The sequence below is a fragment of the Hyla sarda genome, chromosome 8 (genome assembly GCF_029499605.1).
Source record: "Hyla sarda isolate aHylSar1 chromosome 8, aHylSar1.hap1, whole genome shotgun sequence".
NCBI lineage: Eukaryota > Metazoa > Chordata > Amphibia > Anura > Hylidae > Hyla > Hyla sarda.
Genome location: NC_079196.1, coordinates 225612292 through 225630268, shown reverse-complemented (window position 1 = coordinate 225630268; position 17977 = coordinate 225612292). Strand labels below are relative to the sequence as shown.

The 17977-nt window shown below is 45.9% G+C and overlaps 1 protein-coding gene across 2 annotated transcripts; it reads right to left on the bottom strand.

Moving 5' to 3' along the window:
• Positions 1-877: 877 nt before the first annotated feature.
• Positions 878-11581, bottom strand: MAZ (MYC associated zinc finger protein). 2 transcript variants are annotated; one of them, XM_056534778.1, is made up of 6 exons: positions 10518-11581; positions 5307-6055; positions 5161-5224; positions 4896-5067; positions 3489-3690; positions 2999-3112 (listed from the first exon to the last, which is right to left on the bottom strand). In XM_056534778.1, exons 1-5 carry the CDS (start codon positions 10548-10550, stop codon positions 3500-3502), a joined length of 1209 nt encoding a protein of 402 aa, XP_056390753.1. In that variant the 5' UTR covers positions 10551-11581; the 3' UTR covers positions 2999-3112; positions 3489-3499. The 2 variants fall into 2 exon arrangements, with proteins under 2 accessions (XP_056390754.1, XP_056390753.1); XM_056534779.1 differs by lacking the exon at positions 3489-3690 and having other exon boundaries at positions 878-3112.
• Positions 11582-17977: the final 6396 nt, after the last annotated feature.

Below are 17977 nucleotides of genomic sequence, written 5' to 3'. Positions count from 1 at the left end.
CAGAAATTTATACAGATTTGTAAATTACTTCTATATAAAAATCTCAATCCGTCCAGATTTTATCAGCTGCTGTATACTCCACAGGAAGTTGTGTAGTTCTTTCCAGTCTGACCACAGTGCTCTCTGCTGACACCTCTGTCCATGTCAGGAACTGTCCAGAGCAGGATAAGTTTGCTAAGGGGATTTGCTTCTGCTCTGGACAGTTCCTCACAAGGTGGTCAGACAGAAAAGAACTACACAACTTCCTGTGGAGCATACAGCAGCTGATAAGTACTGGAAGGGTTAAGACTTTTTTATAGTGAAGTATTTACAAATCTGTTTAACTTTCTGGCACCAGTTGGTTCGAAAACATTTTATTTCTTCCGGAGTACCCCTTTAATCCTTCCAGTACTTAGCTGCTGTATGCTCCAGAGGAAGTTGTGTAGTTCTTTCCAGTCTGATCAGTTTTCTCTGCTGACACCTCTGTCCGTGTCAGGAACTGTCCAAAGTAGAAGCAAATCCTCACAGCAAACCTCTCCTGCTCTGGACAGTTCCTGACACAGACAGAGGTGGCAGCAGAGAGAACTGTGGTCAGACTGGAAGGAACTACACAACTTCCTCTGGAGCATACAGCAGCTGATAATCCTTCCAGTACTTAATATTTTTAAATAGAAATTGTGTATAACTTTCTGAGACCAGTTGACTTGAAAACTTTTTTCCCTTCGGAGTACCCCTTATGTTCCAGACTTTCACTGGTAAGACTGAAAGTTGCAACCGTGTAATTTTCATCAGGCTTTAATCCAGTATTTGCCAAGCAGGGTGCCTCCAGCTGTTGCAAAACTACAACTCCCAGCAAGCCCTTGCTGGGAGTTGTAGTTTTGCAACAGCTGGAGGCACCCAGTTTTGAAAATGCCACTCCATTCCTATGTATATGGTAAATGCTTGTCCTGGCGTCATATATAAGAGGAGCCCAGGTGCAATGTGAGCACATACATTGTTACCATGAAGGGTATGAAATTTTAAAAGGCAAAGTCCCATTTAATTCTTTACCGAAGTTCCCTCTCAACCACACGGTGGGCACAGACCAGCGCCCCCTATCGCCGTTCACCAACGCCTGTGCTGTGTCAGAAAAATAAGTTTAAATTTGTAATTCCCCTTTAAAAAAACAACAAAATTCACAGTAAACAGGAGCACCATGAGAGAGGAGCCTCAGTAGAAGGGTAAAAAATATATATACGTCTACCTTTTCTAAAGCTAATTCTGCCCATTTATAATAATCCTAGTAATTATATATCATATCCTAGCTTTACGAAATAAAAAATAACTAAAAAAAAAAAGGGTTAAAACCTATAACTTATAAGAAGAATCCCCCCCCCCCCCCCAATCATCTATTCATTTGCCAGAGACTTAAAACAGGTCGGGAGACTTATCTGGCAGCGGGGTAACTAATAGGCCGCAATATTTTAGTTTTGGAGAATTTGGACATGCTTCTATATGTATATATATATCTAAAAAACTAAATAAAAATTTACGGGAGGTTCGGTAGCGTCCGATGGTATCACCGGCCTCCTTTCTCTAGCCAAGCATAGCCGTATGTTCCTGGAGCTCTCACCATATCATTCAGATCAACAATATCGTGGAATACAGAGAACGCTATGGGTGGAAGTTTTTAGACAATGGACAGGATAATGGCGGTTCCCCAAGGTCACAGCAGCGCTATACAGAAACCTCTCAGGTCAAGCTCTATAAGATAAGGACAGGTCCTACAGCCAGACCTTGGCCATGTACGATCTTGTGTGACGCCTACAGTAAGGGTTATTACCTCTGCTGCCTCCGGTGTTCAGAGAGTTGAAATGCTAGACTGGGGTCATGGATCACCAGATATTTGGAGAACAGACCCAAAAGTTCAGTAGATCTCTCTACAAGAACAATTGTGACCAAATGGTTGTCAGGTCCTTCAAGACAATAAGGCTAAAGCCGAAGTGGAACCTTCCCAATCCGAACACCACGGGGTCTGATCTTGGCTACATGTGGGAAGGGCAATGCACCGGAGACATGGGAAGGTTTGGGGTGTTGGGATATAAAAGTCAACCAACAGCTGTGATACTTGGTAAGACGTAACCCAATAACAGAAGACATTTACCATTCCCTCCTGCTGCTCTTGGTATAACCCAACGTCCTGGAACTGACCACCTCTGCATATACTGCCCTCTGCAGTGGGAAGACCCGCTCCTGACTAGCGCCATCGTGCTCACCCCTTTCTCTGGGGTCCTACGTCTGCTGTACCACCACGTCCATCCACCTGTCTCCCCCTCCCCCATGCCTGTCTCTGCTCCAGAACTTCTCACATTACTAGGTTAGTGCCTCTGCGACGTTCTTTTTTTCTCTTTTCTTAACTGGAAAAATAATTTACTGTTCACACGTCATCTAGTGTTAAGAAAAACTAATCATTAACAAAAGAGCAGCCTGCCAGTCCGTGCCACCCACAGATCATTGCATCTTTCTGACATCCCCTGCAGAGCATAGTCCTGTCTCACTGTCCTTGCGATCCCTGGCCTGTCACCGATTGGTGCTCGCTTGGTCAGTGGTTTCCTGTGCAAGATGCTTGTTACGTGAACTTCATGCCAGGTGCTCCGCTCACGGGTGGGGATGGAAAGTCACAATGGACACTGAAGTCCTTCACACATTACACTTCTCTTGTGAGGGCACAGGGGTGTGTAGTGTACAAATCAGGCTTCTAGCCAGTGCCAGCTTGGACAATGGCTAGCAGTGAACTGGGGGGGCAACAGGGTGCTCAAAAGTTGTCAATACAGATGTCTGTTTTTTTTTTTTTTTCAGATCCCTGGTCACCTTCTTCATAGCCTCTTGGTTTTTAGAGCCTGGAGTTCAGAAGGTGGGAGGAGGGCTACATGCAACCACTCTTTAAAACATGTGTGTCTGAGCCGGGGGGAGGTAGAGACCCCCAAACACTGTACACAAACACATCAGAAGAGGGAAGTATCGTAGTCTGAACCCCCCTCCAGGAGAGCCAGTCACCAGGGCTGTGTGGACATCATGCCTTGAACACTAGCGTTCGGAAGAACAGCGGTTACTGCGCCTGTCGGATCCGCAAGAGGGCAGACTTGGCAGGTCCCTGTGAAAGAGGAGAAAAGGGAGAAGACAAAGAGAAGAGGGGTTACTGGGGTTGTATGAAACGTGGAAGAAGTGGACAAAGTCAAATAATCAGCAATTGAATTATATAAATTGATTTTAAAAACATATACGACAAACCAAATACAATAAAGCATCTAGATAAGCAGAGCAGGGGGGGGGGGGGAGGGACAGAGGCTACGAGGTTATCTCCAAACACAAAGCACATAGTGACATAACAGGCATGCTACAAGAGGAGGTATGGAAGACTAGAGGGCATACCCCAAAACCCAGCAATGCTCAGCACAGCCTCCAGCTATCAACGCTGCATACATCCCTAGGAAAGGGTAGGGGGGGGGAAAAGGTAACTAGGCTCTTGCCTTAGCTGTGGTCACTGCAGTGGGGGTCCCTCAGCGAGCCCCGTGGCCCCCGACATGGCGTGTGTGTGCATGTGGCCGCTCAGCTGTGCCAGGGTTTTGCAGTGAACGCTGCACAACTTGCAGAGGAAGCTGTCTGCCCGTGGGCACACCAGACCGTGGTGCTTCACCGAGTGGACCCGCAGGTACGCGGCCGTGGCAAAACCTACACGGGGGAGGAGAAGCACACGCCACTTTAAGGCCGGGCCACAGGCATTGCTCCATCATCATCAAAAGTGATCCACTCAAATTCACCCACACCCTGCAGATACCCCAATAAAGAACCAGTAAACAGAACCTTAGAGGTTTTCATTTTAATCTCTCTGTCCATTCTCTTTGTATGACAAATCGGTAGGGTGGTGGAGGGAACTAAAGCTAAAATATTTTTGTAGCTAACCATGTAGGTGGGGGAGCAAATTTTTGGAATAATGGGGGGGGGGGGGAAATCATTCTAATTTGTTTACTGGTTCTTTAATTCATGTTCACATCCATGCTCCACCCCCGAGGAGTCAAACATCCCCAGCCCTGCCCCCAAAGAATTTCATTTGTGCTTATTTCAACATTTGCAATTATCAAAAGGTTTTCTTTCATTCTAAGGCTGGGTTCACATTGCCTTTGGGCTCTACTATATGGAGCTCTGTCAGCAAATCCATTTTAACAACGGGACTTTGGCAAAGAAAAATATATATATATATATATATATATATATATATATATATATATATATATATATATATATAGTGCACAAACGCTGGTAAACTATTGGATCCCTGGCAGACCCCATTCAAGTCAAGAGGATCCGTTGAGACCTTTGGAGGCGGTGTGCTTCAACCCATTTTGGGGCTGTTTACCACATCGCCAAAAAAATAAATAAATAAATAAAACAAATGGACCCAGAATGGGACGGAGCACAATGGCAATGTGAACATAGCCTAAGAGATTATTTGTTCTGTTACCTGTAGCAGGAACTAAACATTAATTTCCAAGTCCTCATGACATAAAGCACAGAATTTAAGGACCATACAGATAATCCACTCTTGTTGGTTTTTTCCCAAAATATGTGAATAAAAAGATAACCCTTACCCCCCCACACACTTAAACATGTCAAAGAACCCACCCATCCCATGAGGCAACCATTCATACCAATAAAATAAACCATTCACATCCTTACAGAAGGCCACACACAGTCAAGAATGATTCAAGGGCTCTCAAACAAAGACCCCACCACTCCACCCCACCAGAGAAAAAGTGTTCATACATCGCCGTGAAGAGCATCGCTGGATATTGGGATATGCCAGATTAGGGAGCTTCAGACGTGTAGTGGTGTAGTGTTGGATTAAGCAGCTGATACATACACCTCCGAGGACTTACCTTTGCTACACAGCTCGCACACATGGTTGGGACCCTGGCTGTGGACCTTCATGTGGTCGGTGATGTAGGCAGCACTGAGAAGCTTCCCACAGACGTGACAAGGAACCTTTTCCTCGTGCCGCACCATATGGGCCCTCAGTCGGTCTTTCGTAGCAAAAGCGGATTCACAAGTCTGTAGGGGGAAAGAATAGAAAGAAACAAACGTGAACAACACTGACAGCTAGAGTAACAGCGAGAAAAACACAAGCCAAATTTATAGAAGTACCTGGCATTTAAAGGGACGCTCTGTAGAGTGAACTTGTCTGACGTGACTGTTCAGATGATCCGGACTAAAAACAGACAAAAAGATAAGATAAGACGAAGCTTAAAGATAAGTTAACAGAACCAGATAGAAGCTTCACAGCATCTTACCGGGAGAACCCTTTCCCACAGTGGCTACAGATGTAGGGCTTGTGCACAGTCCCGTCATGGGAGCGGACATGGTACGTCATTCGGTCCTTGCGCTTGAAGCGTTGTTGACACACGTGGCAGGAGTAGGGCTTCTCGTCGGAGTGCGACAACTTGTGACGATTCAGGTGGTAAACATCCCTAAATGCTTTTCCGCACATCTCGCAGGCGTGGTTTTTCCGCACCTTCTTAGCTGTAGGCGACGGCCCCGGTAGAGGCAGCGTGGAAGGAGAAGTGGGAACCTCCAGGGTTTCTGTACCAGTCGCAAGGGTCCCGGTAACATTGAGCAAACTGAGAGGAACCATGGTGGGCATCTTGACCACAGGCTGCGCTCGGGCCGGTTTGGTACCCGTGTGGATGGCTTCGTGTCTCCGTAGGTTGTAGCCGTTCTTAAACTCTTTGGAGCACAAGGAGCAAATGTAGGGGCCTCGGCTCTTCGATTTCTTAGCCAGTTCCATGACTGGGTGCAAAGGGAGAGAAGTGGAGACCTGGGAAGGCTGAGACGTAACTGGGGCCGGCGCCATCTGCTGTGGAACGGACAGACCTGGCACCACTTGCTTGAGGGCGGCCGTGTCAACTGTGGAAGGATGTTGGGGCGCCATAGTGTGCACCATGGTTTGTGAGGAGAGGGATCCATCTGGCGGCGCGGTCACAGTTGCCAGCACAGGTAAAAGTTCTACTTGTAAGGGCTCTGTAGGGGGTGGCGGAGGGGTCTGAAGATGGAGGGAAAAAAACAAGACAACAGACTTGAAGTGAATCCAGAACAACTGATAAGTTTCCATCATAACTATAGAGAAGGGTTAGGGTTCCTCAACCTGGCACACTAACAATAGGTCCGAGCCAAAAACTCATTCCCCCCCCCCAAACTCCACCATAGACAGATATGTCTGGCTCATCTTGAATGTATCTTAATGGGAAGAACAGAGATCCACCACACTTGATCATGGAGAAGTGTCATGGGCCCCAATACGCATTAGACAATTGGACTATCTGGTCCAGCAGACCAATAGCAGAGGTCCAGCATGAACACCTGACTTATGGAGCAACACAGGACCTCTACTTGGCCTGCTGCCAAATGGCCTGATACAGGCGACATCATCCCTTAACCCAGTGTTTTCCATCCAGGGTGCCTCCAGCTGTTGCAAAACGACAACTCCCAGCATGCCCGGACAGCCTTCGGCTGTCCGGGCAAGCTGGGAGTTGTAGTTTTGCAACAGCTGAAGGCACCCTGGATGGAAAACCTGCCTTAACCCTACATACCAACTCACATTCGAGGTACTAACCCTACTTAGTGACTCTTTGTCACACTCGTCACAGGTTGGCAGGTTTGGCACCACTGTGGCCGCTATCTGAGTCACTAAAAAAACTTCTGCAGCCCAATCCGGACCAATATGGTGACAGAAGAATTGGCACAGGAACATTCTATAGTATGACATCTTCCTGTGCCTAAATCCTCGGCACCTGGTCTGCAGAGCTTTTTTCTTCGTAGGGTCTGGATCATAATATATATATATATATATATATATATATATATATATATATATATATATATATATATATATATATATATATATATATATATACATACATACATACACACACACATATTGTAGTCCAATTGCTACAGAAGCTTATAAAAGAAAAAAGTGCAAGCTCTGCGGACCAGTTTCAGAGGATTTGGGCACCAATTCTTCTGTAACCATATTGGTCAGGATTGGGTTGCAGAAGTTTTTTCTGGTGACTCCGATAGGGGCCATAGTTGTGCCAAACCTGCAATGAGTGTGACAGAGAGGCTGGTCCCTCAATGCGCTTCCCAAAAAAGAACAAGATTGTTAGACGTTTGCCAAACAAATACATTTAAAAAAAACTGTTCCAATCTGATCAGTATTTCCCAACCAGCGTCTCCAGCTGTTGCAAAACTACAACCCCCAGCGTGAGCCGACAGCTGCACACTGGCTGGGAAAATTCTGCAAATACTAACATGTCCAGACAGCCCGAAAAGGCATGCTGGGAGTTGTAGTTTTGCAACCAGTGTGCCAGTGTTTCTTAACCAAATTCCCAGCAGGCCTGGATAGCAAGTTGGGAGTTGTACTTTTGCAACAGCTGGAGGCACACTGGTTGGGAAACACTGGAATACGCAGAAAGGCTAAAATTGGAGCCCATGTTAATCCTGCGCTGCCCTGAACTATTTGTCTGCACTATATATAGTGTATACGTCCCCTGCTTATACAGCACGAAGCACACACTGTATACAGTTCATTAAAGGAGTAGTCCAGTGGTGACCCAGTGGTGAACAACTTATCCCCTATCCTAAGGATAGGGGATAAGTTTGAGATCGCGGGGGGTCCGACCGCTGGGGCCCCCTGCGATCTCCTGTACAGAGCCCCGACAGCCCGCGGGAAGGGGGCGTGTCGACCTCCGCACGAAGTGGCGGCCGACACACCCCCTCAATACAACTCTATGGCAGAGCCGGAGCGCTGCCTTCGGCAATCTCCGGCTCTGCCATAGAGATGTATTGAGGGGGCGTGTCGGCCGCCGCTTCGTGCGGGGGTCGACACCCGCTATCTGGCCGGAGAGCCGGGGCCCCGTACAGAGAGATCGCAGGAGGCCCCAGTGGTCAGACCCCCCCGCGATCTCAAACTTATCCCCTATCCTTAGGATAGGGGATAACACTTTCACCACTGGACTAACCCTTTAAATCCTCTCGCCAAGACACCCGGACCCGCAACTAAGATACGGCGTAATGTCTGCCGCCGCTGCGTCCACCCTGCCCTGCACCAAAATCCTATTAATGCGTTACACCAGGGGTCTCAAACTCCCGGCCCGCGGAACTAAATTTTGCGGCTCGGGCACCGGGCAGGTGATTTCTTCAGGCATCGGTCAAGCATCGCTAAATGTCGGAAGACTTCACACACACATCGGCCCACACAGCTACTGTACCTATATCTCCCTGCTGCAGCCAATAACCAGCCTTCCTGGAGGGATGCGCGCAATTGGTGATGTCATCACATCCGCAGCGCAGGACGCCGACGCCACCTAACGTGCGATCCCCTCACAGAAGGCTTGTTTTAGGCTGCAGCAGGGAGATGTACTGTAGCTGTGAAACTTAAAGGGGTATTCAAGGAAAAAATATATATACGGTATATATATTTTTTTTATATATATATCAACTGGCTCCGGAAAGTTAAACAGATTTGTAAATTACTTCTATTAAAAAACGTAATCTTTTCAATAATTATCAGCTGCTGAAGTCGAGTTGTTTGTTTCTGTCTGGCAACAGTGCCCTCTGCTGACATCTCTGCTTGTCTCGGGAACTGCACAGAGTAGAAGAGGTTTGCTATGGGGATTTGCTTCTACTCTGGACAGTTCCCGAGACAGGGGTCATCAGAGAGGACTGAGACAGAAAAGAACAACTCAACATCAGCAGCTCATAAGTACTGAAAGCATTAATGTTTTTTAATAGAAGTAATTTACAAAACTGTTTAACTTTGTGGAGCCAGTTGATATAGATATATATATATATATATATATATATATATATATATATTATATATATATATATAAATGTTTTTCCTGGATAACCCCTTTAAATTAATTTGTCTTATAAGGGAGGACCCGCTTATCACCAGGGGCTGACCTATCTTCTTAAGGGGACATAATTGTTTAAATAGGAGCCCTACCGGCCGGGGGTAATATCTATCTGGGGGCCTGGACACCTATTGGTAACCCCTACGTCAGTGGTCTTCAAACTGTGGCCCTCCAGAGGTTACAAAACTACAATTCCCAGCATACCAGGACAGCCGTTGGCTGTCCAGGCATGCTGGGAGTTGTAGTTTTGCAACATCTGGAGGGCCACAGTTTGAAGACCGCTGCCCTACGTGATCATCAGATAGAGCTCCCCAGTAGGTATAGAAGCCCCCAGATAGATCAGTGATGGGGATCATATGTATCTGGGGCCTCAATACCTACTGGGGAGCCCTACCTAATGGGGTCATATCTATTTGGGGGCATTATATGTGAGGGGCACATGATGGAGCATTATATGTGAGGGGCACAGGATGGGGGCATTATATGTGAGGGGCACATGATGGAGCATTATATGTGAGGGGCACAGGATGGGGGCATTATATGTGAGGGGCACAGGATGGGGCATTATATGTGAGGGGCACAGGATGGGGGCATTATATGTGAGGGGCACAGGATGGGGGCATTATATGTGAGGAGCACATGATGGGGGCATTATATGTGAGGGGCACATGATGGAGCATTATATGTGAGGGGCACAGGATGGGGGCATTATATGTGAGGGGCACATGATGGGGGCATTATATGTGAGGGGCACATGATGGAGCATTATATGTGAGGGGCACAGGATGGGGGCATTATATGTGAGGGGCACATGATGGAGCATTATATGTGAGGGGCACAGGATGGGGGCATTATATGTGAGGGGCACAGGATGGGGGCATTATATGTGAGGGGCACAGGATGGGGGCATTATATGTGAGGGGCACATGATGGAGCATTATATGTGAGGGGCACATGATGGGGGCATTATATGTGAGGGGCGCAGGATGGGGGCATTATATGTGAGGGGTGCAGGATGGGGGCATTATATGTGAGGGGCGCAGGATGGGGGCATTATATGCGAGGGGCGCATGCGGCCCAGCCTCTACCTCCAGTGGCCCCCAGATAATTTGAGTTTGAGACCCCTGCGTTGCACAATGGCCCGCCAGCCCAGGTCCATTATTACGGTCCTCCAGGTGAGGACCCCCTCTCCCCATACGTGGGGGAGGGGGGGCGAAATCACCTAAAATATTATCCCCTGGCTGCGGCGTTGGAGCCCTCGCTATTTCTATGAAAGGAAAAGGGAGAGGAAGAAACCGATGGGAGGGAGGGGTGGTGATTTAAACACCCAACACCATCTCTCTCTCCTCTCCCTCCCTCCCCGCAAAAAAAAAAAAAAAAAATACAACACTCACAAGGCAGAAGAAGGAGAAGATGCAGATTTGCAGGGCTCCGCCGCGTCCCCCTTTATCGCAGCCATTTAAAAGCCCCCCGGATCCACAAAAGACGGAGAAGACGGATGCATGCACAGCCTAATGCACAAACAAGCAGGCTTCAGCCCCATCCCCCGCCCTGCAGACCCCCACAGACCCCCACACTCACACTCACCTGGAATATAAAGCTGGTCCAGTTTGCATCCATTTTGCAGAAAAATAATAAAGTATTGTGTGTATTTTTGGAGGATATTTGGGTGTCCTGCTCCCCCCTCTCCCTGCTCAGGGCTCCCCCTCCCTGGCTGCTTTCTCTCTCTCTGGCTCTTTTGGCTCAGCACTGCCCCCTAAAGGCTGATTCGGATTTTTTTTTTTTCTCTTGATTTAAAAGACAGAAAAAAAAAAAAAAAAAAAACCCTAATAAAATGGAGAAGGCATAGAATAAAGAATGATCAGGGCTGCGGTGACATCATGGCCCCCTCCCTCCCGGCTCCTCCACCCCTCCCTGCAAAATGGCTCTGCTCCCTCCTCCCCCTTATTTCTGCATTATTTACTACCCAAAATATGGCAGACCAACCCGTGACCTTTCACCCCTACCCAGCCCCCCCAAAAAACACACAAAAGAAAAACAATCCGGGCTCTTAGCTTTGCAGCAGGTCGTAAACCGCGGCGCGGGGAGCGCACGATCTGCTGTAACCGAATGTATCAATGTTTAGCAACATTGTATCTTTTTTTTTCTCTTTTCTGCAGAAATGGACTGAACTAAAGATAAACAAGGGAGGGGGGCGAGCTAACGGCCGCTTCAGCGCAAAATGGCTGCCTATTACACAATGTACGGGGGGAAGGGGCTGCCGAGGAGGGATGTGTGGCCCTAAATAAAACGGAGCCCCGGACGGAGTTACATGTGACCCCCGCCGCCCCGTGTAGTCCGCCTCGGCCCCGCACCGACCACTACCCCCCCGCGGAGAGTCAATTACCACTCGGTTTAAATAAACGACGAATGCGAAACCCCCCTCCCTCTGCGCCCCGATGGTTTCGTCCGCCCGCATTGATGTGCGGCTTCGGCTTCTTAAAGGGGAAGTCGCGGGCTCAGCCTCCTCCCTCCGGGCTCAAATATTTATCTGTCGGCGGACGGAAAGCTCTGGGCCGCTCGATATTTTGCTAAAGGGGGCAGCGTCTCCTATTGCTGGCGCATTCCTGAGACAATGGCGGCAGCTGGAGGGAGGGGGAGGTGGGGGGAGACTGTAGTGTTACAGAGTAACGACACCTCAGCTTAGAGCTCGTGTATAAGGAGAAGGAATCAGAGGGCTGAGGATATGACAGTAGTTTTACTTGTAGAGATTGTGGGTTATGTTTTATTATGTTTTATTCTATCACTTAGAGTTGTGTTACCTAAACTGCAGGACTACAACTCCCATCATCTCCTACCAGCCGGCATCACCAATAGTAGTACCCCCCCCCAGTGTAAATGCCACCTTAGTGCCCTGATAACAGTAATTGTGCCACCCACTTATAATGCTCCTTATAGCACCCACTCTATATTGTGCATCTAATGATTTTGTAGTAATGCACCACATGATACCCCATTATTGCCCCCATATTAGTGATAATACCCCATTATTGCCCCCATATTAGTGATAATACCCCATTATTGCCCCCATATTAGTGATAATACCCCATTATTGCCCCCATATTAGTGATAATACCCCATTATTGCCCCCATACTAGTGATAATACCCCATTTATGCCCCCATTATCTACTGATGTCCCTTTGTATTAATGAATAACTTAGTGCCCCTAATTAGAATGTATGTCCTTTTAGTGAGGTAGAGGATTGTAGGGCTCCACATTAGTGAGGTAGAGGATTGTAGGGCTCCATATTAGTGAGGTAGAGGATTGTAAGGCTCCTCATTAGTGAGGTAAAGTATTGTAGGACTCCACATTAGTGAGATAGCAGATTGTAGAGGATTGTAGGGCTCCACATTAGTGAGGTAGTAGATTGTAGGACTCCACATTAGTGAGGTAAAGGATTGTAGGACTCCACATTAGTGAGGTAGTAGATTGTAGGACTCCACATTAGTGAGGTAGAGGATTGTAGGACTCCACATTAGTGAGGTAGAGGATTGTAGGACTCCACATTAGTGAGGTAGAGGATTGTAGGACTCCACATTAGTGAGGTAAAGGATTGTAGGGCTCCACATTAGTGAGGTAAAGGATTGTAGGGCTCCACATTAGTGAGGTAGAGGATTGTAGGGCTCCACATTAGTGAGGTAGAGGATTGTAGGGCTCCACATTAGTGAGGTAAAGGATTGTAGGACTCCACATTAGTGAGGTAGTAGATTGTAGGACTCCACATTAGTGAGGTAGTAGATTGTAGGACTCCACATTAGTGAGGTAGTAGATTGTAGGACTCAATATTAGTGAGGTAGAGGATTGTAGGGCTCCACATTAGTGAGGTAGAGGATTGTAGTGCTCCACATTAGTGAGGTAAAGGATTGTAGGACTCCACATTTGTGAGGTAGTAGATTGTAGGACTCCACATTAGTGAGGTAGAGGATTGTAGGTCTCCACATTAGTGAGGTAGTAGATTGTAGGACTCCACATTAGTGAGGTAGTAGATTGTAGGACTCAATATTAGTGAGGTAGAGGATTGTAGGACTCCACATTAGTGAGGTAGTAGATTGTAGGACTCCACATTAGTGAGGTAAAGGATTGTAGGACTCCACATTAGTGAGGTAGTAGATTGTAGGACTCAATATTAGTGAGGTAGAGGATTGTAGGGCTCCACATTAGTGAGGTAGAGGATTGTAGTGCTCCACATTAGTGAGGTAAAGGATTGTAGGGCTCCACATTAGTGAGGTAGAGGATTGTAGGGCTCCACATTAGTGAGGTAAAGGATTGTAGGACTCCACATTAGTGAGGTAGTAGATTGTAGGACTCCACATTAGTGAGGTAAAGGATTGTAGGACTCCACATTAGTGAGGTAGTAGATTGTAGGACTCCACATTAGTGAGGTAGTAGATTGTAGGACTCAATATTAGTGAGGTAGAGGATTGTAGGACTCAATATTAGTGAGGTAGAGGATTGTAGGGCTCCACATTAGGAAGGTAAAGGATTGTTGGACTCCACATTAATGAGGTAAAGGATTGTAGGGCTCCACATTAATGAGGTAAAGGATTGTTGGACTCCACATTAATGAGGTAAAGGATTGTAGGACTCCACATTAGTGAGGTAGAGGATTGAAGCGTCAAGGACCGACCGGGGGGACAGGGAGAGTGAACCCTAAACTGACCCTAAAACATCTCTCCCTGCCTACTTGCCCACTCACCCTAAACGGTTAGTCGACAACTGGGAGCCGGTCCCTTCCTGCGCTAAAGTGCAGTGGCGTAAAAACAAATAATAAACATAGTCGATCACAGTCCAAAAAAGGAAAACTACTAGACAATACAAATACTAACAGGCAGAACTCAAAAACAGAACATAATATAGTGGATTAACAAACAGTTCACAAAACCGGATATAAGATAAACGCCAGACATGATAAAGATTAACAAGACTAAGCATGATATGAGTATACAGCAGAATCCAGGAGATGAAGGGGATAGCGGAAGAACTGAGAGCCAAAACACTAAAACTGAACAGGTCACATAGAACACTATTCACACTGGAAAACAGAACATACAAAACGGGACTTCATAAAAAGGATACAAGAACACCACACTACAACGTAGAGGAACACTGGTCAGGGTACTAGACAGGATATTTCTCAAGATACAAGACTAGAACCGGATGAGTCTGAATAGACTCCAGAAAACCAAACAAGATATAAATATACAGGACACAGGTAACAAGCAAGACTCAGTGTAAACACCGACAAAGCTGAACAGACATAATCCTAAAACCGACAAATGTAACACAGACTAAAAGCTACAATGAACAAGACTATTTAACCATGGCGAAAACTCAGATAATATCACAAGATAAATACAAGGTGCAAACTCAAGCAGACATGGAAGTGTATTGCACCCACAGACAGACATGGTGACATTAAACTAACAGACATCATAGTATTGCACTGAATAAGCAGCCCAGACTGCAGAGAAGTCTGCCTTAACATACATACACCCTAGTTACCATTCGTCCAGAGCATTAACCATTCCCTATCCAGGTGGACTAGCCAACTGCTCTAAACAAACTAGTGTGTGAATACACACCTGAACAGAAAAATGCAAAAACAAATAAACAGACATTACATGAGGGACTCCACATTAGTGAGGTAGAGGATTGTAGGACTCCACATTAGTGAGGTAGAAGATTGTAGGACTCCACATTAGTGAGGTAGAAGATTGTAGGACTCCACATTAGTGAGGTAGAGGATTGTAGGGCTCCACATTAGTGAGGTAGAGGATTGTAGGGCTCCACATTAATGAGGTAAAGGATTGTAGGGCTCCACATTAGTGAGGTAGATGATTGTAGGACTCCACATTAGTGAGGTAGAGGATTGTAGGACTGCACATTAGTGAGGTAGAAGATTGTAGGACTCCACATTAGTGAGGTAAAGGATTGTAGGACTCCACATTAGTGAGGTAAAGGATTGTAGGACTCCACATTAGTGAGGTAAAGGGATTGTAGGACTCCACATTAGTGAGGTAGAGGATTGTAGGACTGCACATTAGTGAGGTAGAAGATTGTAGGACTCCACATTAGTGAGGTAAAGGATTGTAGGACTCCACATTAGTGAGGTAAAGGATTGTAGGACTCCACATTAGTGAGGTAAAGGATTGTAGGACTCCACATTAGTGAGGTAAAGGATTGTAGGGCTTCACATTAGTGAGGTAGAAGATTGTAGGACTCCACATTAGTGAGGTAGAGGATTGTAGGACTCCCCATTAGTGAGATAGGGGATTGTAGGGCTCCACATTAGTGAGGTAGAGGATTGTAGGACTCCACATTAGTGAGGTAAAGGATTGTAAGGCTCCTCATTAGTGAGGTAAAGTATTGTAGGACTCCACATTAATGAGATAGCAGATTGTAGAGGATTGTAGGACTCCACATTAGTGAGGTAGAAGATTGTAGGACTCCACATTAGTGAGGTAGTAGATTGTAGGGCTCCACATTAGTGAGGTAGTAGATTGTAGGACTCCACATTAGTGAGGTAGTAGATTGTAGGACTCCACATTAGTGAGGTAGTAGATTGTAGGACTCCACATTAGTGAGGTAGAGGATTGTAGGACTCCATATTAGTGAGGTAGAGGATTGTAGGACTCCATATTAGTAAAGTAGAAGATTGAAGGGCTCCACATTAGTGAGGTAGAGGATTGTAGGTCTCCACATTAGTGAGGTAGTAGATTGTAGGACTCCACATTAGTGAGGTAGAGGATTGTAGGACTCCATATTAGTGAAGTAGAAGATTGAAGGGCTCCACATTAGTGAGGTAGAGGATTGTAGGTCTCCACATTAGTGAGGTAGTAGATTGTAGGACTCCACATTAGTGAGGTAGAAGATTGTAGGACTCCACATTAGTGAGGTAGTAGATTGTAGGACTCCACATTAGTGAGGTAGAGGATTGTAGGACTCCATATTAGTGAAGTAGAAGATTGAAGGGCTCCACATTAGTGAGGTAGAGGATTGTAGGTCTCCATATTAGTGAGGTAGAGGATTGTAGGACTCCATATTAGTGAAGTAGAAGATTGAAGGGCTCCACATTAGTGAGGTAGTATATTGTAGGGCTCCACATTAGTGAGGTAGAGGATTGTAGGTCTCCACATCAGTGAGGTAGTAGTTTGTAGGACTCCACATTAGTGAGGTAGTAGATTGTAGGACTCCACATTAGTGAGGTAGACGATTGTGGAACTCCACATTAGTGAGGTAAAGATTGTAGGGCTCCACATTAGTGAGGTAAAGGATTTTAGGGCTCCACATTAGTGAGGTAAAGGATTGTAGAACTCCACATTAGTGAGGTAGTAGATTGTAGGACTCCACATTAGTGAGGTAGTAGATTGTAGGACTCCACATTAGTGAGGTAGTAGATTGTAGGACTCCACATTAGTGAGGTAGTAGATTGTAGGACTCCACATTAGTGAGGTAAAGGATTGTAGGACTGTGATCTCGATACAATGTTCGTCCAATGTCACACAGATCAGAGGATCAAAGATGGAAGCGGTTATCACTACATGTCACCTAGTGTAATTGCTCGGCCAAGGAAGAAACTTAGCTGCGTATCTAAGGTCGGGTTCACACAGTGTGAAAAATGGCTGGTAATTAAATTTCGCTTGTATTTACTATAATTTTCTTTACGCCTAAAATAATGAATGAAAATGAGAGTGAAAAAACTAAAATCCTGCACATCTTTTACCCTGTATAAACCCGGCCTAAGACTAGTTTCATACTCTCTGCTAATATGATGATATTGTTCACTTAACTGCTGTATCTAAGCCAATTGTGTGATACAGTTCATAATATTAAGTCACTTTATATGAATTCTCTAGAACTCTGTGGGTGATTGAATTGTCCTAAAATCTCAGCATATTGTATATAAGGAAACGGGAAGATCTGCAGGAATAGGATCCGTCCACTAGATGGGGCTTTCACTATTACCAGTGTGTAGGCTGCATCGCCCCCTACTGGAAAAGAATGATGTTACTTGGATTGTGTGATAGGAAGATAGAAAGGTTAATGTTCATAGATCCTGATAAAATTATTCGATCCCTCTGTACAATATATTTACTCATTGACAGACAAAATAATAACGCACCGAGAAGGTGTTAGAATACAATGAACCGTTCTATGTGACTGTAATGATGATCTATGGAGGTGATTACAATATGACGGCAAAAGGAAAAGATTATTGGGGACAACTGCAATAGAAAGAGGCTCTAGTACCCTGGATACAAGATGAGATACAGTTGGGATACATGGAGGCTCTAGTAACCTGTTGGGCGCCTCTAACCTGGATACAAGATGAGATACGGTCGGGTATACATGGAGGATACAGATTCCTTGTGGTATTCTGCAGCACATTTGCCCACAGATGTTACAGCTGGGCTGGTGGATCCTGAACACTCGTAGGTTGGAGAAGCTGGAGCCATATTGGTTGGATTGGTGATAAATCTGGTGACCGGGCAGACAAGGGAGTGTTACTATCTAGTGGAGACATTCCCGGGCAACAAATAATACACAGGGGAGTGTAATGAAGAGAAAGGGGAGTGTAATGAAGAGATAGGGGAGTGTAATGAAGAGACAGGGGAGTGTAATTAAGAGACGGGAGTGTAATGAAGAGACAGGAGTGTAATGAAGAGACAGAAGTGTAATGAAGAGAAAGGGGAGTGTAATGAAAAGACGGGAGTGTAATGAAAAGACGGGAGTGTAATGAAGAGAAAGGGGAGTGTAATGAAGAGAAAGGGGAGTGTAATGAAGAAATTGGAGTGTAATGAAGAGACGGGAGTGTAATGAAGAGACGGGAGTGTAATGAAGAGAAAGGGGAGTGTAATGAAGAGAAAGGGGAGTGTAATGAAGAGACAGGAGTGTAATGAAGAGAAAGGGGAGTGTAATGAAGAGAAAGGGGAGTGTAATGAAGAGAAAGGGGAGTGTAATGAAGAGACGGGAGTGTAATGAAGAGACGGGAGTGTAATGAAGAGA